At 38.0% G+C, this 22,064-nt stretch overlaps 1 protein-coding gene across 3 annotated transcripts in view; it reads left to right on the plus strand.

Moving 5' to 3' along the window:
* LOC306873128 (F-box/WD repeat-containing protein 7-like) overlaps positions 1–22,064 on the plus strand; it is a 167,250-nt gene that overhangs the window by 128,253 nt on the left and 16,933 nt on the right. For 2 of the 3 annotated variants that reach the window (XM_079422185.1, XM_079422186.1), the window contains 5 exons: positions 14,481–14,548; positions 16,711–16,849; positions 19,125–19,259; positions 21,265–21,388; positions 21,521–21,657. In XM_079422185.1, coding sequence (XP_079278311.1) covers positions 14,481–14,548; positions 16,711–16,849; positions 19,125–19,259; positions 21,265–21,388; positions 21,521–21,657 — 603 coding nt within the window. Of the gene's footprint in view, positions 1–10,116; positions 10,381–14,480; positions 14,549–16,710; positions 16,850–19,124; positions 19,260–21,264; positions 21,389–21,520; positions 21,658–22,064 lie in introns of those variants that run through there. The other variant, XM_079422187.1, reaches the window with a different exon arrangement.

Genomic DNA, 22,064 nt, shown 5'->3' on the forward strand with positions numbered 1-22,064 from the left:
AGTCACGGGTCTCTCTTATATCCCATGGGACAACGGTTTGTGCCTCTGTGCCTCAAGTGATTAATCTCGCTCCAAATTCAAACCTTGTATAATTAAATCCTTTATGTGCAATTAAAAAGTTTGTCTTTCAGATACCAGCTTTCTTAGCAGGTCACACCGATTTTTAAACAACATGTGCTTAGAGACTTTGAGTTGTTTTTCTGAAAGCTGATTGAGAAAACTGAGAGAGCGAGAGCTCCTCCAACCCCTGAGGCCTGTCCTGAGGCTCTTGAGCAGCCTGCTTATGTTTATTCTTTCTGTTTGCATGTGGTTAGCGTTTTAAACCTCCGCCACAGGCACAGCTCCATAATTGAGCTAAATCGGATTCTTCCTGTTATTTTGGAGTCGCGCCTACTCTATCTGGTGCACTTGAATGAAATCATTGTAATAGGTTTTGTTTGTTGGTAAATATTTTTATTACACTGATGTAAGCTCTGACAGCTATCCACAGCTAAATTGACTGGACTTGAGTCAGTAGAAGCACATTTTGTCAATATTCGTGCAACCAACCAGAGCAAGAACATGATTCTATTCCAAATAAGAAAAATGATCATGAACACCATAATATTCCTCTTTTAATTGTCTTGTGTGAAAATTGCAATGTCTTTCACATAACATCTGAGACAGGCCAGCATTGCTGTTGTGTTACATCATCTGGCTTCAACTGACACACACCATCCAAAACAAAAGTAAAAAAACGTTTGTTTCTTTGCCAAGCTGTTTCTTTTTTTTATATCTGGAAGACAGCAACCAGTTGTGCATTTAGTTGTGATTGATTTTTCAGGTATTCTTACATTACTCATTTCAAAGGCTGGGCTGTTGTTTTTATGAAAAGCACCTTGTGGTGTAAGTTTGACACTGATATCTGATCAGTTTTGGCACTGCTTTCTCATGGAGGAGTAAGATTTGAAGAGGTGAAACTGGTTCAGAATCAGCATCAGTGTACATGGATATGAAAGAGCTGCAATTGTGGGCTAACCGCATGGTTAAGATCCTCCCTCAGCGCCGAAAACTATGTATTATTATACCAGCCCGACTGGAGCGTCTGGAACAGGAGCTAGTGTAAGAGGAAACACCTAATGACAGCAGCAACAAGACTGAACATGCCCTCTGCAGTGAAGCAGGTTTACATGTTTCAAGCTAAAAGACGGGTTGAAGACTTGTCCAGCAGTTAAACCACTTATTAGGGTACACAATTTAGTCAGTTTTCTCAATTCCGCCCTCATAGCTGGAAATGTTTTTCATGTTAGTCGTGACGTGACTGTTCCTTCATTCTGTCAGTTTGTCAATTACGACTAAATTCTTGGCTGTGATGTGTATCATACAGGCTGATATAAGTCTGTTGATTTTGGACAGTGTGCCATGGCTTTTACACGAGATCTGTTCCACCTGCATTCCTTCCACATGAGAGTATCTCTAACTCATCTGTGGAGGCCATATATCACTCTGAAACATGCAGCATAGAGCACAGCCTGTTTGCTTGTAGATCCTGAGATTACTTTACTGAAGTTTTCCAGATCTGTACTCCATCAATTTGTCCACTTTTACAAACTCTAGAACGTTAAAATTTTGCTCAGGTATATCCAACTCTGGATACACTAAATCCATCACAAGAGTTTCCTTGGAGAAGACAAAGTACAACCAATGTCCAGTGAATGTGCTAATGGACCAATCTTTCACCTCCCTACATAAAGTTTATCTTCCTCATTGAGAGAGCTTGTGTTTGAACTTGTAGCTGCTGAAGGGGGTATTTCTTTCATTTAGCTGTGAGCATGGCCCTGTTCAGTAGGGGTGGGAGAAAAAGTAGATTTCCTTCTCTTATGCACAGTGAGTGTTTCTTCAACAATTCAACAAAATATTCAGAATCGATTCTGAGCCTGATTATTTTCTTGCATATGTGCAATAACACTTGTGCGCTAGAGACAGCTGCATTCTGCTCGCTGCCAGTTACACACAAATACAATACAGCGGTTAAATGCATTTGAATCTCAAAATGCTTTTATGATGCAAAATAAATGAGAAAACAGTCAGTTATCTCTTAAGGACAGGACAAAACATCTGATATGGTAAAATAATTAGCATGAATGCAGCCTCTTAGATCTGCCGCTGTCTAAGTAAAGTCGTGACGTATTGTCAAGTATGGTGACCCATACTCGAAATTGGTGCTCTGCGTTTAACCCATCCAAGTGCACACACACAGCAGTGAGTAGTGAACAAATGCACACACACACACACACACACACACCGTGAACACACACCCGGAGCAGTGGGCAGCCATTTATGCTGCGGCGCCCGGGGAGCAGTTGGGGGTTCGGTGCCTTGCTCAAGGGCACCTCAGTCGTGGTATTGAAGGTGGAGAGAGCGCTGGACATTCACTCCCCCCACCTACAATCCCTGCCGGCCGGGGACTCGAACCCGCAACCTTTCGATTACGAGTCCAATTCTCTAACCATTAGGCCACGACTTCCCCCATACATCCTATAATGTTATCAGTAAAAATCAAACCGCAAATATGTCTTAAATTGAAAAATCTATCGCTGTACTTGACTGGAAACAATTGTTTTGATTTTATTATAAATTTGTAATTATTTCAAAAAGTACTTCTATATGTAATTTAATGAAAATATGCAAATACATCTGATGTTCAAAGTTGGTAAACTTTTAATTCATTTAAAAAAATGTAGATCAAGAATCGTTTTGGAATCGGATTATGATTCCAAGAATCAGAATTGGAACAGATTGTGAGGTGCCTAAAGATTCCCATCCTTGTTTGGTTCACACAGAGGTTTCAAGACCACAGACTTCATGTCTCCTTTCTTCGGTTTTAAATGCATTCATGAGAGTACAAAACATTGTTAGAGGAGCTCCAGGTCTGTAATCTGGCTCTATTTTTATCTGTTAGTTGTAATCATGATTTTCTACATAGTGTTAGTTGACCTTCCATAGCTGACTACCTTCTCATTCACTCGCACACGCACACACACACACACACACACACACACACACACACACACACACACAAACACTGTTGCAGTCACAGATTCTAAAAAAAATGGTCACTTCTCAAGTGTGTCTCCACAAAAACAAATAGTCTGTGAAAGGTCAACTTTTAATGAGACTTTTTTTTTAATAAGGATAGAAATGTTATATCTGGACTTGTCTGCAGTATCTGCACCATGTGACTCATCAAAATGGGAGATGAAAAAATCTTAGGTTAGAACATCAATAGCTGCAGTGGCACTTGATTGTTTGCAAATCTATATGCTCTGAGCAGACCTTAGGCAACTGTCTTAAGATAAAACATCACACATTATGTGGGATTTTGCTGTAATGCATTGACATTTCTTCACTAATTGTATTGCTACAAGATTGACTTGGATGTAAGTTTCACATCCTTGATAAAGTTTCAGAGTAGGGTGTAAGTAATACAGTTTGGCTTTTAAACTTTATTCAAAAAGGAAAAATGTTAAACTTTCATATTGTTAAAAGTAAGACTTTCATATTGTTTCCAGTTGATATTGCCAGTTAGCTCTTCAAGTCTCTTTCCTCATGTTACCTACACTCTAAAAAATGCTGGGTTAAATACAACCCAGTGCTAGGTAAAATATGGACAAACCCAGCGATTGGGTTGTTTTGACCCTTTTTTTGAGTGTACATTTAACATACTTGGAGTGGTCTGAAAATTATCATCTGAAACCAGATCAGGGCAAATACTTTCTGTGGGAATTTGCTATGCTAAAGGTCACTGCACCTTTGAAGAATCCTGTCTTTCACTGCGACATAGAGGGTCAAAAGTGGAGCTTTTAACAGTTTGTTCTTTCATGTTGTGCAGGACTGACTGTTGCCCTCCTGTTATGGTTCACTTCAAGCTATCAAGGGAGGGGATAACTTATCATATCTGCTCACAGAATTACTATAAGGTCACCACCTCAGGTTTGTCAGGTTCTCTAGAAGAACAGTGTCCATTCCTGCTTCTGGAAACCCAGTGTTCAGTAGAGTTTGACTCCAAGCTGCTCCAACACACTTAGCTTAAAGATTCTGGTCATCCTGATTAGTTCTTTCAGATGTGTTTAATTAGGACTCTGCAGAATGGTAGCCTTCCAGGAGAAGGATGGGACACTCCTGCTTTAAAATTGAAATCTTTCGCAGTGTAAGGTATTGCCTTAGGCTCTTTTCTCTGTCCTTAAGAATGCTGAGGAACCAGTCTATAAGCAGTCAGTAACAGTTACTATAACTTAAAACATGCAGAGCTGCTGAACTTCACAAACAGCTGGAACTGAAAATATGGAGAGCTGCTGAACTTCTTAAACAGCTGGAAAAATAAAGCAGTAGCCACTGTCCCCGCTAATTACCGTACATTGCCTCTACAGGCCGGCAAAATTACAGTCCTCAGATAGGAAAACAACACCTGGAGGTTTTTTTGTAGTTTTCTTTCCTGCTGTTTTAAAACGTTTGCCCACAACCTCCCTTCACAAACTAATGGATATTTCTTTTGCTTTAATACTTTATAGTTCTGCTGTCGATAGTAGAAGTAGAACAACTCTTTGGGGTTTAACAGAAAAAGCCTTGTATTAAAGAGAATTCCTTCGCCTCTCTGTTGCTACCAACAAAAATCTCTATTTAGATTTTACTTCATGATAGTTAACACATGAGTCAGTATGTTTGCAAAGAATTTATGACAGTCATATTGCAAGACTAAATCAGGGTGCAAGGGTCAGTGAGCATGTATGCTTGAATATTTTAGTTCTTGGAACAAATGAAGAATAAATTTGCATGTATAACCCCAGAAATTGAATTGATTTCTCCATATGTTGGGTTCACGTCATACTAAATGGCACTGTGGCTAATTGAGAAAAACCTTTGCATCAGACCATGGTGATATTCTCCCAACTCTCATAAAGAAATGAAAGGGTTAAGAGACTAAGGCCCATCCGTGTTCATCCTGATTGTAGTAATTGTAAAATTGTAAGAAATTGCAGTTTCTGGATCCTGTTTAGAGGATATTTTGTAATAATATTTGTTACATTTCATTTACGTTTGCTTCATCTCGGGTGTATTGATTTTTCCTTGCATCACAGAAGTAATTTCCCTCTGCTCTTCTATGCTTTACACACATCTGGTTTAATATACCCAGCATTGTTGTTTATCCAATTCCTGGAAATGGACAGTGACCCCACGATGTCTCTGTTTATCATTTCATCTTCATCATTCACCCAGCCATGGGGGATGCTGCCTGCATGTCATTCGTCATGACCCAATCAAATGTGATGGATCAGGTGCTTATTGTCAAGTTGGAGGCTAAATGCTCGGGTCAGGAGCAGATGGTATCATTGTGCTTGGTAGGACATCGCAGTCCGCAGGCGAATTCATTAACCTCGATGTCATCTGCCCGATTGGAATGTGTGCTTACTTGCTTTGCACCGGTTGCCCATTCATACGGAGGACACTGCCTGTCCTTCATTTTCTTTTCAAAAAGGTCAAATATACAATGGCTAAATGTTTGGGATTGTTTTGGCAATTTATTTCATTCATGCAAGTTTCTTGATTTTTAATGTTCATTTTTAATTTTGAATGATTCAGGGTCAATGACAAAAAGTTTCCAAGATGCAAAATGAAAGAAAAGGGGAAAATCTTTTAAAATGAAAAATGAAAATGCATATGCCAAGTAGAATCTTTGTGTTCGTGATGTTGACAGTTTTCAACTTCAATTTTCAATCTCCAATGTCGTAAATTCAAATTATCTGATATTTTAAGAATAGACCAACCTAATGTTGGTCTTCAATGGTCCTCTCTGTCATTATTTTTAGTACATATTTCTGCACCACATGATCATGGCAAACATTTTTTTCTGATGTCAATTTTTTAAAAAATAAGTGTATGCCAAACTATCCAATAAGGATTTCTTTTCTAAGAATTTTAATTCTTCCGCCCCCCCCATTATGATGTTAAGACTGAATCTATGCTCCTAAAATTAATTCAATTTAATAGATCCAGTCAAAAAAAATAAAAATAAATGGGCATTATGGTATTGGACTCTTCATCCACTAGCTGTTTTAGCATCCACAAATTTTCACAAGCTGTCCTGTTTGCAGCATGTTCTTGGCGTTTTGCCTGCTTGATTTGTGATAGTGTCTTAAGGAATTAGCATTTTCTTGGAACTAGCATTGCTGCATTGCTAAAACAATATAACATTGTTGTGGGCCAACTATCATGGGTCTGACAGGTTGCCTTAAGCATATCTATATCATTCTAAAATCCATGAAATGGGGAGATAACAAAATGGACTTTACAACCCAAGCGTTCCCAGGAAAGCACCTGTTTTTTGCGTTGCATGTCAGGGGGAAGTGTCCCTCCATGGAGTCTGTTAATTCTCCACTGTGAACGTGGGGTGGGGAGGAGGTCAGTCTCTCTTTAAAAGACACGGGCAGGACCTTCTCACATGCCTCACATTCCTATCCACTGTGTAAAGTTTAGGAGGGTTTTTGTCTGAGGAGAGAGAGCGCTTTATACACACAAACTCCCAGTGACCCACCCCCCCAACATACACACACGCTCCAGTTTGTTTCGGGGTTGCCATAGTGATGTTCTAACAGTCGAGAGATGAGTCATCATCACACCTGTGTTTTTGGAAGAATTCCAACCAAAATACATTGTTTGCAATTAGTGAAGGACAGATAAGTGTTATTCAAAGAAATATCCCAAGTTTACCTCAATACAATTGCTTGCCATTTCATACAGGCATTGTTGGCAAGGTTATTGGCGTAACGGCTCCTTATAGCTGCTCACTTGCTCTCTAGTTTAATTTGTTTCAAGACAAAGATTCATTGGAACCTGTGTAAGATGAAGAGTTTTTCCTAGCAATTCTTCACCAAATTGCTTGGAAACTTTTGACAGGTGCAATTTTGTCCCTAACACTTGGTCGCAGTAACTCTGTGGTCCTCTCCCTGCAGAATACAGTATCGCTGCAGCAGAAAAGATTAACTGTTTTTATTTATTTATATTTTTAAGTGCAAAGGGAACAATCTAAGGAACCTGTGCCAAGAAGTCTAAACCCACAAGTGTTGTTTTCCAGTACTTGCCTTCTTTTTAAGATTTTTCTCACTGCTCGCAATGCTGAGCAACCGCACACGTTGTTTTATTAATACAATTTCGTATGCCTGCACTTTCATTATCAGGATGAGGCAACGATGTTATACCCTAAATGGATTTCTCTGAGAATCAGTCTTACTCGGAGGAGCAGATTAGGGCGTTGATTCGAAGTGGTTGCTAGAACTGCTAACTCAACTAACAACTTGCAGCCTTAATGTAGTTTGTTGTTTATTACATCTAGCCTCTGGTGATCAATAGGAGGTGTTTGATGCCATGCTGATTTGTTTCACAAGTAAATGCCCTATTAATCCTGTTCTGTTTCCTTTCTAATGCATGTTGGACAAATGGCAGAGATCACATTTGCTAACACTTCCATACTTTTCATTTGCCTTGATTAGGCTTTAATGAGCATTGTAACACCAACCACAATCCCTTGAGGTTTGTTCAGTCTGGCTTTATCACACTTGCCGGTTTGTTTGATCTAAACCCATTTTGGTAAAGTGTAATGAAATGTTTGGCTTTGAGCATGGCGTCGTCTTACTGGTTGACCATGGCTGTTCTGTGCTTATAGATGCATGGCATGGCTTGTTACCTCTGAACAAAAGCCATGACAGAAACTTGAAGTGTTTGTGTGCTGTTAAGCTTCAGTGACTGTTCTCAGTTCGTCTGACGCAATGGATCTGTCTTTTGTCTAATGAGTTTTAGATTGGTTGACTTTTACTGAAACTGTATTGTATAGGATGAATAGTCATTAGACTTTAAGTCAATTAATAATTGGTTTGCAAAAAATGCGTATTGGACATTTATAGTACATCAGGACTTCAGTAAGTATCTTCAGTCGTACTTAATACATTTGAAACAAGTTATATGTTATTAAACAAAGTCAAATCTGTATTTGTGTCATGAAAGTATAGTTAAGAGTGTTAAAGGACACTATTAAACATGTATCATGATGACCCCCTTTTCATAAGGTAGTCAGGGTGATTCAGTCTAGACATCGCTGAGGTGTCTGTGGGACATGTCTGGACTTGTTCAGTGAGTCACAGGAACAACACAGATGACGAGCGGTCACCTCCTTATGTGACCTATTTTATCTTTAGTGGGATCATGAAATCTTGTGAGTAAACAAGAGAGCGCTACAGGCAGGTATCTGATTTGTAGGGAACCTTTTTTTGTCACTTGGTGTTAGTTGGCAAACAGAGTTATTGGTAACACTGCAGCAATTTCCCATTAGTTAATGTTGCTTATAGTTATAGTTAATGAGCAATACATTGGTTACAGTATTAATCTTTTGTTAACGTTAGCTAGTTAAAATACTGCCACGTATTGTTAGTTCATGTTACCTCAGGTCCATTAAATATTAACACATACCACTTTTAATTTTAATAATATATTGGTAAATGTTGAAATTAATGAAAAATAACTCTATACTCACTACAAAATGTTGGGTTAAAAATAACCCAACTGTTGAGTTATTTATTTCTATTAATTCATATCAGTATTTTTATTAAAAATTACTTAATAAAACTACATTATGAAACTACCATGGTTTAAATTACAGGTTTTATTTAAATATGCAAATAATAAATTTTTAACAAGTGTATATACTGAAATATTTTATTTAAATTTACAAGAATGTATAAAAATATTACATTCAAAACAAATGTGCATAGCATTTATTATTCGTAATGTTGTTAGTAACTAATGTAGTGGAACCGTATTGTGAAGCATTACTGAATTTTCATCGCTAGTTTACTGCTCGTTTTCAACAGTTATCTCAGTGTAACTGTATGACTTATTTGTTCTGGTTGTGGTTTTATTCCACTGCTCACTAAATGGCACACCTCTGTGTATTTCAGTTTATATTACTTTAAATATATTTAAGGTTTTTTTTTTTTTTAATACACAACCCTTGGATGTCTGTCTACGCTTGGGCGATCTTTAATCATGCAGTCCACACACAAAACCACCCCTAGTGCCAAATACCACCTGCTCAGTCTGATGGAAATAACACTGGGAGGGGCCGGCAATCGTCTTCAGCAGCTATGGGGCAGACTCAGGAACCGCAAACAAGTGGAAGGCTTGCACCACCCGGTTTCGGTTGAATATAATCTCAGGCTCTTCCACTTTCGTCCTCTGGCTGTATGCACAACCCTGTTCACTGAGCTGCACCATTCACTTCCTCATCTGCAGAAAATCTGTCATCTGATCCCTTTGTGTGCTCAGTGTATCCTCCTGAGAGCCAGCAATTCATTTCTGTCCATTTTTGTTTTGTTAATAATGTAACACAGTTATTGCATGGCTCCCTGGAATACTTGATTCCGATTTGTCAGTCGCAGAATTCAGAGGTCAAATATTCTGAATAATGACAGTTGTCTAGGACAGCGCTGTGTAACTGACCCGCTCAATTGGAAATCTGTTTCCTACATGGCAGTGCTGTCTCGCTGCTGTCTCTACAAGTAAGCTAATAAATTAATTTCAACTCAAATCAATATTTTATGTCCATTTATTTAAGCAGCCGTGTAATAAACAGGATAGTGTACCATCAGCCAGTCATTATTACAAAATAAACACCAGGTTCATTAGGACTCAAAGCTGAGATTTTTTTTCTTCCTTCAAAACTCTGCAGTCTCTTGCCTTCTCATGCAGTGAATGAATTTATTTAATATCTGTCTACTTCAGAAGCAGCATTGCAACATGGAATAATATACAGTTGTCAATAAATCCATTCAAAGTAAAATTTATTTGTATATGTATAATATTATATTGTGTGTGTGTGGGGTATGCATATGTTTTCAAAAGATTTCTAGATATATTTCACAAAATCTTGAGTGCTTTACTATGTTGAAACAATTGAAAATAGGACTCACTACTAATAGAAAGAAATAGAAAGTCCAGGTTTTTGTGCTGGGTGTCAGGAAGAGGGGAGGCTCTGAAGAGGGCAGGGTCTCGTTCTCTCTCTCTCTCTCTCTCTCCTCCCATCCCGTCTTTCTCCTTCTGTTCGCTCAGTCAGTCCGCTCAGAGGACGGTCAATGAGAGACGGGCGAGTCGTTGGTTTCTTCCGTTCGGCTTCATATGCATCCGTCCGTGGATGAGTATGTCCCTGTCGGATCTATCCGGGATTAACAGAGCCCTTATCACGCAGATATATTTCCATAAATTCTTCATCGACTCTCAGTGAATCACACCCGGATTATCGTCATCACCATCACCATGGGTTTCTACGGCACTTTAAAGATGATCTTCTATAAAGTGAGTACACGTTATTAGTGTTGGGTGCACTGCGGCTTCTATCTCTCTCGGGGGGCTCGCTTTAATACCCCATCAGCCCTGACGCGACAGGAACGCTCCCATTATAAATCAAAGAAGCGGTGTAACACTGCAAGCGCGCGATGTTATATTCAAATACGATGCGCGCGAGTGTAATGTACACATATTGGTTGATTATTATGCCAGCGTTCGGGTTTGTCGCGTCGCGCTCTGAACGCGTACACGATCTCAGTGCTCGTCTTTAAGGGTGCGTCGGTGAAATATGCGACTGTTCTTATATACGGCCACTGCGGAAAAATCTCCAGCTGATATAGAGAACCACCTTTCGCGATATTCATTCACGTGAACCTACTTTGAGTCTTCTCGACAAGAAATTCATATGAAGAAAAGGATGTGATGCGCTTAACTATTGGGATGGGTTTGGAGAACAGAGGCTCCATCACTGTGTCTCCACCATCTGCCCATCCTTACGCACACACACTGCACCTGCGATCCCTACATCATACATATCTATCCATCCCATACATCTCACCATCACTGCATATCATCCTATGTACTTGTATAGATGATTTGTTTGATCTTATAAGAGTTTGACTCTTGTTTGATAGTTCAAATGAGTATGATGCTATCGTATTTGACACTCATCTACTGCACCATTCAGAGTAAACCTGTTGGTAATATTAATATAAGCTTTGCAGTCATGTAGGCTGGTATAGAGCAGAAACTGTATCTGGACTGCGTTAATGTTATTGTGGTCATGTTAATGTGGAACGTACAGTCACGAGTGTCCTATAGCTTCAGTGTTGTGATACAAGAATGATTTTGAGTCGTGTCAGTGTGGTAAAGCATCAGTTTCTGTGCTGCCTGTTGAGGGTGTGTATATTCTCCACTGCCTGGCGGCATCAGACCACCCTACAGTGATTGGGTTACTCTGTCATTGCATTTGACGGAGGAAACGGAGCCACATCAGTCCCGAAACTCACACTTTATGATTGTAAATTTGAGTGAAATGAGCATTTAAAGGGGAGGGCTTATCAGAAGCTCGCAGTCACTGCAGTTTTCAGGGTGTCCTCTGATCAGAACAACATTGAGTGAAGTACAGTGACGTTGACGGATGCTCCAGGCAATCTCGTTAATTGTTTGCTTATAAAAATGAAGCTCATTAAGGATGTTTGATGTTCTTAGATGGACAAAATGTAAAAATGGATCATGTAATCATATCCCTAACCTTCATGATACTCAATTTTTGACTTCTAGTAGTTCATGACTGCTAGGGTTGTATTTGTGAAGTACAGCACTCTTGCATAGTCGAAATATGTAGTCAGAAGCTTCTGAAATGCATAGCAAGAGTATTCATTCATAAATCACAGGTTTTATTCACTAAAACAGTTTATTTGCCAAGACTGCACCGGTTTCCATGAACACAGGCATTCCTGTTAACCACAGACCAAGCCATTTCTGCACTGTGGTGTCAGACATGGAGAATGATTACACAGTGACTCATCTAAAATCAGATGGCTCTCGCTGTGAACCCAAGAGAGAAGCGACAGTCTAATCCACTCAGTGAAATGAATGTATAACTAAGCAAATTAATGCTTTTACTTTGTTCATGTTATTTTGTGTTAAGTGCTTTTTACCAAGTAAGGCTAGACAGGTTTAGCTATTAGCAGTGATTAGCACGTGTGCCATTGCCTGCGTGTTTTTTGTTACACATTCTCGTGGAGTAATGTGAGAGTCTAAATGCTCTCGAACACGCACAGCTACAGGCATACACTTTCATGCATCTTCAGTGTCATGCCATCTTTTTACTATCTTATCTTCATTCATATGTATTTACACACACACTCTGCTTATCCTATCTGTTGGACTACCTTTGCAGTGAGATCACTAGCTGAACAATCAGCTGCGGTTCGGTCTAAACTGATCCTTGCCAAGCTGTCCTGTAAAACAAACTTGGTTTGATTAAAAAAATGCGTCTATGTTCTGAAAAAGACTAGCCCATGTATTGAATCAAATTATTTTTGTGATTTAAAAAAAAAAAAATATATATATATATATATATATATATATATATATATATATATATATATATATATTTGGTCTTATTTTCACATTTTATGGACTTTTCTGCTGTATTTCATCTGTGGGTTTTTTCTTTCTTTCTCTCTCCGGCCCTCATTTACTGTGAATCTCACAGAGTGTAGTCCCTTCAGAAATCCATACAGAGATTCATTATCAGACACACCTTTCAGCTCGACCTCACTCAAGTGTATCAAACACCTGGCTTCTAGATCAATTGCAGCAAATGTGATCATGCGAGTGTTTTATTGGTTTCATTTGAATAACAAGACCAATGAATGGAAATTTTACTGTAGGCCAAAACTCTAAATTGGCCACTAAAAGGTCAACCGTGAACATGTTCACATGCATAATTTTAACCTGGCAATCTGTATGGTAATTCCATGAAATGTCATGAGTGCTTTAAGCAAAACTGTGATAAATCAGTGATTATTTTTATGGTATGGCCAATAACCGATAAATGGCATAAATTAAAAGCCTTTATTTTGAAAATATATAAAACAAAATGGAAAGTATATTCTTGTTTTTATAAAAATTAAATACTATATAGTCAGTGTTTCAAAATGCCACACGTGAATTTAGGCATTGCATGCAATGCACTATGAAAAATGAATGTTTGTTTTAAGATTTGCTGAGGATTACATTTATCATTTTTAATAGACCGTAATTAGTAATAAGTCTCCAATACTCAAGGTCTGCATTTATATGGACAAAATACAGTAAAAAAAAAAAAAAAAGTAATATTGTGAGAAATTAAATTGTGTCCATGTTTTATTTTATTGTTGTGGTGCAAAGCTGAATTTTTATCAGCTGCCCTTACTCCAGGCTTCAGTGTCACTGTCACGGTCTCATCAATGTTGTAAACAGTTGAGTGCTACTAAATACTGTTTGTAGAATAATAATGCTCTTTTACATCAGATGTACTCTTTAAACGCTTTAACCAGTATTCTGGTGGTTTATTCAGTGTTCACTTTTTTTTCTTTATGAAGTCTTTAATATATTTTAGAGACTTTTTGACATGACTTTTTTTTTTTATTATTATTCTTATTAGAATATGCAGTGCTAATAAATTATGTTCCTTATAAGCATAATGTCATTGTGCTTTGAATTGTTTCAAACCTGTTAATTACCAGAGTACATAACTGCATTGTAAACAGTATGGGCTTAATTCAGTAGTGAAAAGTCTTTACTCCTCACTCTTAATTTGTGCTTAAATACTTAATGACTCACAAATCCTTGGCACGGCACAGTGATTCATAACTCAGAGTCTATCACTGAGCTCCTCCTGAAAGTGAACTACACAGATTCACTGGCAGCCCTGTACCCTCCTAAAATAGTTTTATTCAAATGTGCTTTAGGACCTCATTGTGTTGAGGACACTGAACCCTTGTTTTTCCAGACTAGATGCTCCGTAGCCAGGCACCAACTATGCAGCGAAACCAGGGCCATTTCAGCCTGTGCGGGGGGTGGGTGACATAGAAAGAGACAGTGAAGACTTTTTTTTCTCGTTTATGCCCATATAAATTTAGACTGTTGTGAAAGCACAGTGCCTGTCACGCCCACACAGATGTGTTTTTGTGTGTACGTGCTCCCCTTTCCAACTCCTGTGAGGGGTGTGTGTTTACCACATACACCTCTTTGAAGACTCGCATAACAAGCGTTAGCATCAGCTGTCAGACTTTACTTTGCTGTACCATGTCACTATAAAGTGGACATGACCTTCCTTCCTTTGGCCTACATTTGGTGGTGAGAGAACTAGCACAATACCCAACACACACTCTAGTACAATACCCACTCGCTCAGTCACCTCTTAACACAGGAAAGAGCACAGGTGGATCAGTGGCATGTGGTTTTAAACAGGTTGAGGAATGTTTTAGAACTATTTCTTGGACATCCACCCTCTCATTACTGTCAAATTGCTTTGCTGGTTGTTTGTGCTGTCATTATTGTTAAGTCCTCTATGAACCCAAACTAATCGGCACTCTCCCTACTCTTTGTTGCAGATGAAGAGGAAGTTGGACCATGGCCCCGAGGTTCGACCTTTCCCTTCAGGAAAAAAGCCCTGTCCAAGGTAAATCTTTTTCCACCTTACCTGAAGCCAGCAAAATGTTTTAGTCTGTTGCATTCAATTTTATTGGCACATCTACCTTGTTGAACAGTAACAGTTTTATGAGAGATATCCCTCTTTATGGATTTTCTCTAATTTTATTATTATTTAAATTTATTAGTTTATTAAATAAAATTGAAGATTAAAAATTTTAATTCAATTAAATGTAATTTAAAAAATACAAATACCAGGATGCATTAAATTGATTACAAGTTAAATTTTTGTTACAAAAGAAAGTTCACAGAAAAAATCACAGGAAAAAAAATGTATAACTATTTCTATAAAAACAAGTAGCACAACCTTTTTCCAGTATTTAATATATTGCACCAAACCAGCAATATGTAATGGTTCCTTAAGCTTTTATATCACAGGAATAGATTATTTTCTTTAAATATATTAAAATAGTTAATTGTTAAATTATAATAATATTTCACAGTATTTTTTTTGTGTGTATTTTTGATCAAATAAATACAGCCTTGTTGAGCATAATTTTTTTTTTTTTTTTACATTACAAATTTTTATCGATCCCAAAGTTTGGAAGAGTAGTGTTCCCCATAATCCCCCATTTAGCCTGGTTTCCATCCACAATTTTTTAAGGTATCACAAAAATGCTGGATGGAAATGCTGAGATGCTAATAAAAAATGAGGTGGGGGAAATTATGAAAAAGTAACACATGAACAAACTATCAAAAACACATTTTACATAAATTCCTGCATCAAAAATGTCATGTGACTTGAATAATTTGCTCAGATGTTTGGCTTCAATCCCCGCCCCCACTTCGATCGCTAACAAGCACAATGTGCATAAGATTTTTTTGTCTGCATGGTCTTAACCACAAGTATTCCAACAGAATATATACATTTCAACAGAAATTATCATGTTCTTTAGAATGCATGGGTTAAAAACCCATGCTTTACTCATTGTTTTTACTTCACCTAAATTAAATTCACAAATCTGATGGAAACATTTTTTAACATTTACTTGCATATAGAATTATGATCATATTCTTTTGCTACCTTGCAAGAAATAATATATACATCAGGAAATGCAAATCTGGCTTATTTTGATCCTGCTAATGGCTCAGAAATGACACACTGCCACTCTGAAACCCCTTAAACATTCCTCAATCGGCAAACCCAAGCTCAGTAGTCAGCTCCGACGAGCATTCATGCCTCATTCTCAAGACGCAGGTGTTCTCCTGGTTCATATTAGAACAGTACATGACCAACCAGGCGGCAGTTGCGCTCTGGGTAATTGAAGCATCTTGGCATCTTGGTCTCAAATCCCATTAAATATGAATCCATTATGGAATGGACCTCACTACGTGCTCGCCTGCACTTTTCCCTCTCTCCTTCTCATCCAAGCATTTCTTGCACCGGGGAAGGTATCCGTAGATAAGCAGAATGCAAGGAAGGAGTGCTGAATCATCTTTTTGGTGTTAGTATAGGGCCCCAGAGACACAGAAGTGCTGTAAGGACTGCTGACATGGGACAACTCTCCCTGTCCCTTTCTCACCACAAGTGAAAAAGGGAATGTGGTTCAGTTCTTAATTCAAAATGCTTTTGAGCATGTTTGAGAAGGACTCTAATATAGTGAAAAACGTAAACAGAAAAGGGTTTCCATGAATAAAACAAAGATGAAGATAAACATCTGAATGAATCCATTTGGAGCAGGTGGCTGAATAAAATCACGCTGCCTGATTGAGTTCTGAGGCTGAAGTTAAATGGTCACGTTGTCTAATGTTTGGACCACAACAGCGGCTCAAGTCGACTGTAGTGCTCATCTGGCACAGATTCAGTCTAACACACCACTTTGGTTTTGGCTGCAATTCTCAAGCTATTGTTCAGAAATAAAGCCTCAGATTTTCATAGTAGCTTCATCCACAGAACCATTTTGTTTTGAAATCTTCCATAAACTACAAGCTTGCACTGGCCTTCTTGTATTCTTGAATTACCACAATACAGATGTCTCCTGTCAGATGTCTCACCAGAATGCCCTTAGAATATTTTTCAACAAATGTTTTAATTTAATGTGTTTTAAATCTTATTTTGTCTCTTTCCTGCTCTTGACGTCTAATTAGTTTTCCTCTCTTCTCATCCTTGTCTCCCTAACCTTCACTGAACAGTCCCACAGGACTGCCGTACCCAGCCACCCCCACCACGTTTAGGGACATTCGAGCGGTCAATGGGCAGGGTCAGCAGAGACGACGTATCCCATCCATCCAGCCCCCCACGGGCCTGCAGGAGTGGCTCCGCACCTTTCAGGTGAGTTCAACCAAGCTATTTGATTCAGTTTGTGACTAGATTTGCCAGATTAATTTATTAATTTAACAGATTACCTCCATGGTTAACTTAATTTAGCCTAACTGTAGCCTGTTTATGGTTATCAGTGAACATTATATAAAGTTCATCAAGCATGTATAATTTAAATCACAGATGTGCATATATTGGCTACTGTACAGCAGTGTCAAATGAGGCAGTCAGAACAAAATGTACAATCAGAATGTTTGAATGATTCATTCATTCAATGTTTTTGCTTATAATGAGCCTTTATTATAATTACTAGAGTCCCATGTGTCACATGCAGGGGAAAAAGCAAGACATTGAGGCCTTGAATTGAGCATTTGTTTTTGTTACTTATTGTTTCCCCATTCCTTGTTTGCATGTCATATGCAGAGCCTCTGCTGAGTAACATAACTTTGACTGTAGTCTGGATTTAATGTATTAATTGCTTTCGTTACTAAGATCTGACTGAATCTAAACTTGATATTTAAACGCATGTGGGCGTTATGCCACAAGTTGTAACTATTTAGATCTTCATATCATCATGTCATATTCTCCTTACTAGAATAACAATTCAAGCTATCAACAGAAAGCAGAGGCTCCACCTCAGTTGGTGTTTGCTCTGCCTTGCAGATAATTACAGGCTTGATCAATCCTCGGGATTAACGAAGCTGCTCTGGCATGAAATCGCAGAAACCTGTGTTGACTAAAAGGATGAAGAAGCTTTCATCTAATAAGTAAAGTTTCGCCCAAGATATGTTCTTGCTGCTTCCGAATTTAATTTCCATTTACTCAAAAAATCCTTCAATAAAAGTGTGCACGTAATCATTTATGATGTCAAAGGCGAGTTGTTAGATGCTGTCTCAGACAGAATCAATAGTCAGTTACAACATCCCTGCAGTAGTGGTCTGTCGGTGCCGTTACGCACTGGGTTCAGAAACTGTTTTGCTTGCTTACTCAGTCAGTGCTTGATGAGTTGCTTGTTTCTGTCCTGAGTTATTGTAAGGCTTATTTCAGGAGGTGCAAATGACACCCCGCATCCCTCTGAGTCAGCAGCTTCACTGCTTCAGTATCGCTTACGTGATTCACATTAAATGTCTGCATTCTACAGTGGAAGCGTGTGGTGATATATCTTCGTGGCAGTTCTGTGTGTTCAGGGTTGATGTTGGCACTAGATTGCAACCTTGTCATTTTTGTATACACAGAGTTCTGGCATTGAATGTGAAATGTGATTTTGGAAAAGAAAAACAACCTTAAAGACTTGGAAATGTCTACAATTAATATTTTTGTCTCTAGTTTTGCTTGGGGATGGAAAAAAAGAATATGCATATAATATTTTGATTTAATAGAAACAATTTTTTGAATAATAGAAAGAACAGTATTAGACTAAAAAATTATTTTAATGTAATTTTTCACAATGTTTTCCAAACCTTTGAATGGTAATGTATAAAATATAATAATAATAATACTTATAATTATTATTATTAATATTACACTTGCTCTTTGAAATCCTTATCAAGTAATCACAAATGACAATATCTTTGAAAAGTAATGGAAATTCATTAATACATTTTGGGAAGCCTGTATGTATCTCGTGCTTAGGTTAATTTGTTGGCTTCAATTAAAGAATCTACAGAATTGAACATTTTAATCTGATTTTCTCTCAACTGTATAATGTTGTCTTATTATTTTGAGCTGTTAAAAGCGGCAGTTACGCTTGCATAAACACATATAGACATAAACCAGCCTGTGACAACAATGCTGAGTTCCCCCAGCTGAAGCGTTTCAGCAGTAAATTATGGGTGCTTTGCCTCCCCATAGTCCTACTCTGTACATCCCTCTTCCATCATAAACATCCCTGAGCAATCCTCCTCTCTCATTTGATGCGCTTCAGAGCGGAATGACTTTGGCACAATCTCTCCGGTGCAGCACGTCCTCACTGAGAGCGAATTAAGTTCTGAGCACCATGAGATCAGCGAAACATTTTATTCAACTGGTTGAAGTTGACCGCAGCTTAATTTTAGGAGAACGAACCCTGGGAAGTTTCCAGCAGCCCCAAGATACGAAGTCTGTTCCATTTGACTTACGAGAACCTTCATGGTTATGTCCAGGCCAGACGTTTCGGCTTGTATAGCCAGTGAAAAAGCATCGCCAGTCCTAATTAAAATGTAAATCTAAAGCTCTAAATGTAAAAGGATGGCTCTTGGATATGCACATGCTTTGTGTTCTTGGTAACGTGTACTAATGTGTGTTACAGAGCTGGAGTGGCCCAGAGAAGCTGCTTGCGCTGGATGAGTTGATTGACAGCTGTGAGCCCACGCAGGTGAAACACATGATGCAGGTGATCGAACCACAGTTTCAGAGAGACTTCATCTCACTCCTGCCCAGAGAGGTAAATTTATATATAAAGTCATTCACACAGTCATCTTAATATTCAGGAACTTCATCAAATACACTCTTTTCCCCAGAAATACTGAAGTTAAGGAAAACAAAACACCGAATATCTTTCAACGTTTAGATGCTACCAACATAGCAAACTTAGGCTAGCAGTTTAAAATAATGTGCATAGTCAATCAGATTAGATATGGCCAGATTAAGACAAATTTGTGTCCAGTGGAGTGCAACAGTCAGGTTCCAGAAATAAAAATCCCCATTTTCTCAGTAGAGGAACTGATTTTTAATGGTAACTTGCAAACCGTTAAATTCATACCTACTCTGAGTGAAGAGGTTGTTAAAGAATGCTTTTGTTGACGATATCAACCTGCATAATTTCAATGTATTTTTTATTATAATCATGTCTAAAGCCCCGTTCACACCAAGAATGATAACTATAAAGATAACGATATTAGTGTCCACACCAGTGAACGATATCATCTGTTTATTCTTAGCACACATGTGTCTGCCACTTTAAATTCTCAAGCTCGTTATTATAGCAGCATGGATTCTGATTGGGTGTCAATGTTTTTATTGTTCATCAGCTGGAAAAAATCATTCCGAAAGGGATTCCAGCGATATTATTTCTCTGTGCCTTAATCGTTATAGTTGTGGTGTGGACTCTGCTATTCTTTAACATTGAGAACGATTTTTATAACTATATCTTTATCGTTATCGTCCTTAGTGTGAACGGGGCTTAACAGTGGAATTCCTGATGAAAAACTACATTACCCATAATTCTACAAAGAATTTTTGCAAGCATAAGAATTGCTACAAAGTCACACCAAATGAATCTAACATTTTTAAATTGATTTTTATATATATATATTTTTAATTGATTGTCGTCCACACTACTTCACGGAATTTTAGTTCTTTACCTCATTAAAGTGTTTAAGTATGCAGTCTTGTACCTTTTGTCTTTTTCACTTTTTTTTCCTTCATGTCAAAATTTGTAAAGTTATGATTCACCTTCCAGCTCATTGGTTGGTTAGTGGCTTAAATTTTTTTAGTAAATAAAAATGGAAAATGAATAAGAAAAATACTTCTGGATCCAAGGCAGCTGAATTTTTTTTTTAACTTTGTATTCATCAAACATACTCTCATGGCAGTTTTTGACCGTTTCGTTTTGACTGATTTGTATGTATTTGTACTGTTTGCTAATTTGCATGCATTATATCTCATTTATAGGTTAGGTTTAGGAATGGACCTTCATTCTTATTTATTTTCTAAAACTCGTACATTTCACTGTGAAGCTGCTAAAGCCCAGATCTTGAAAAGGGCCTTTTTTTGGTTTTAGAGCACAGTAAGGGCTGGAGTTCATTTGACAGGCATGTCCTCTCTTACACCTCTTCAGAGAGATGTTACAACTCTCTCAGCTGCTATTCAGAACTATATATATATAGAGAGGAATCTCCCCCATCCCCTTCCCTTTCTCTGCTCTTTTTCTTTCTTTAACAACAGCCCTCTCTGCCTTTCATCGTCTCTTCCTGTCACTTTCAGCTTGCCTTTCTTGTTCTCCGTCACCTGTCATCTTGCCTCCCTCTTTCCTGGCTCTCCTCCTCATCAGGTTGTTTTTCTTCTGTGTCAGTGCAGTAGTATTCAGGGTGTGTCTGTCTGCCTGATTGAAGCAGATTGTGGAAAAAGCTCCTCTAGGCTAATACTGTACACACACTGTGGAATCGTAGGCTGCAAACTTCGTCAGATTGCATAAGAAATGGTGGAACTGTTTGGACATGCTCTGTCTTTACCGAGGTCCTCGCAAATTGCAGCACTCTTGAAAATGGGAGAACAGAACAAAATCTGTTGTACTTTGTCACTCCACTACTTGTGATCAAGTGAAGACATTAAATTAATACGGTTAACTGGTCTAAATGATCCCGTTACCCCTTATCCCATTGTAGCCTACTTTTTCCCTATCCTCACCTTCTCCTGATGTCTGACTCTGTCTGTCTGTCTTGTTGTAGTTGGCCTTACACGTGTTGTCATTTCTGGAGCCAAAGGATCTGCTTCAGGCAGCTCAGACGTGTCGTTACTGGCGCATTCTAGCAGAGGATAACCTGCTCTGGAGGGAAAAATGCAAAGAAGAAGGTGATTTTTACTGGTTTTCACAAACTCTGTGACTTTGGAAATTCATCCCTTAACCACATGTATATTGTTAATATATGGTTATACTGTATATCATGCACTGAATCATTAGTGTCTTCAACATCTGTTTTGCAGGTATTGACGAACCCTTGCACATAAAGAGAAGGAAGGTTATCAAGCCAGGGTTCACACACAGTCCCTGGAAGAGTGCCTACATTAGACAACACAGAATAGACACCAACTGGAGGAGAGGAGACCTCAAATCACCTAAGGTAGTGTGTTGTTCACTCCTTATTCTCACTCCTAATTCACCGGTACATTCCCTGATAGTGTCCTACAAAGTGGGACAGTCTGAAAGGCACAGCAAATAGCAAAAACATTGATACAGCACAGGAAGGGAAGTATGTATTGATATCCAGGGAAAAAATAAATATAGAATCTAATTTTTGTTTTATAAATATCTGATTTTAACATATATATATATATATATATATATATATATATATATATATATATATATATATATATATATATATATATATATATATATATATATATATATATATATATATACGGTGCCATTCAATAGGTTGGGTTCAGTGAAATTATTTTCTTCCATTTTATATTTTTATTTTGATGTGTAATTTTGCAAAAGATTTCGGTTTCAAATAAATCCTGT

This window comes from Barbus barbus, assembly GCF_936440315.1.
Source record: "Barbus barbus genome assembly, chromosome: 7".
NCBI lineage: Eukaryota > Metazoa > Chordata > Actinopteri > Cypriniformes > Cyprinidae > Barbus > Barbus barbus.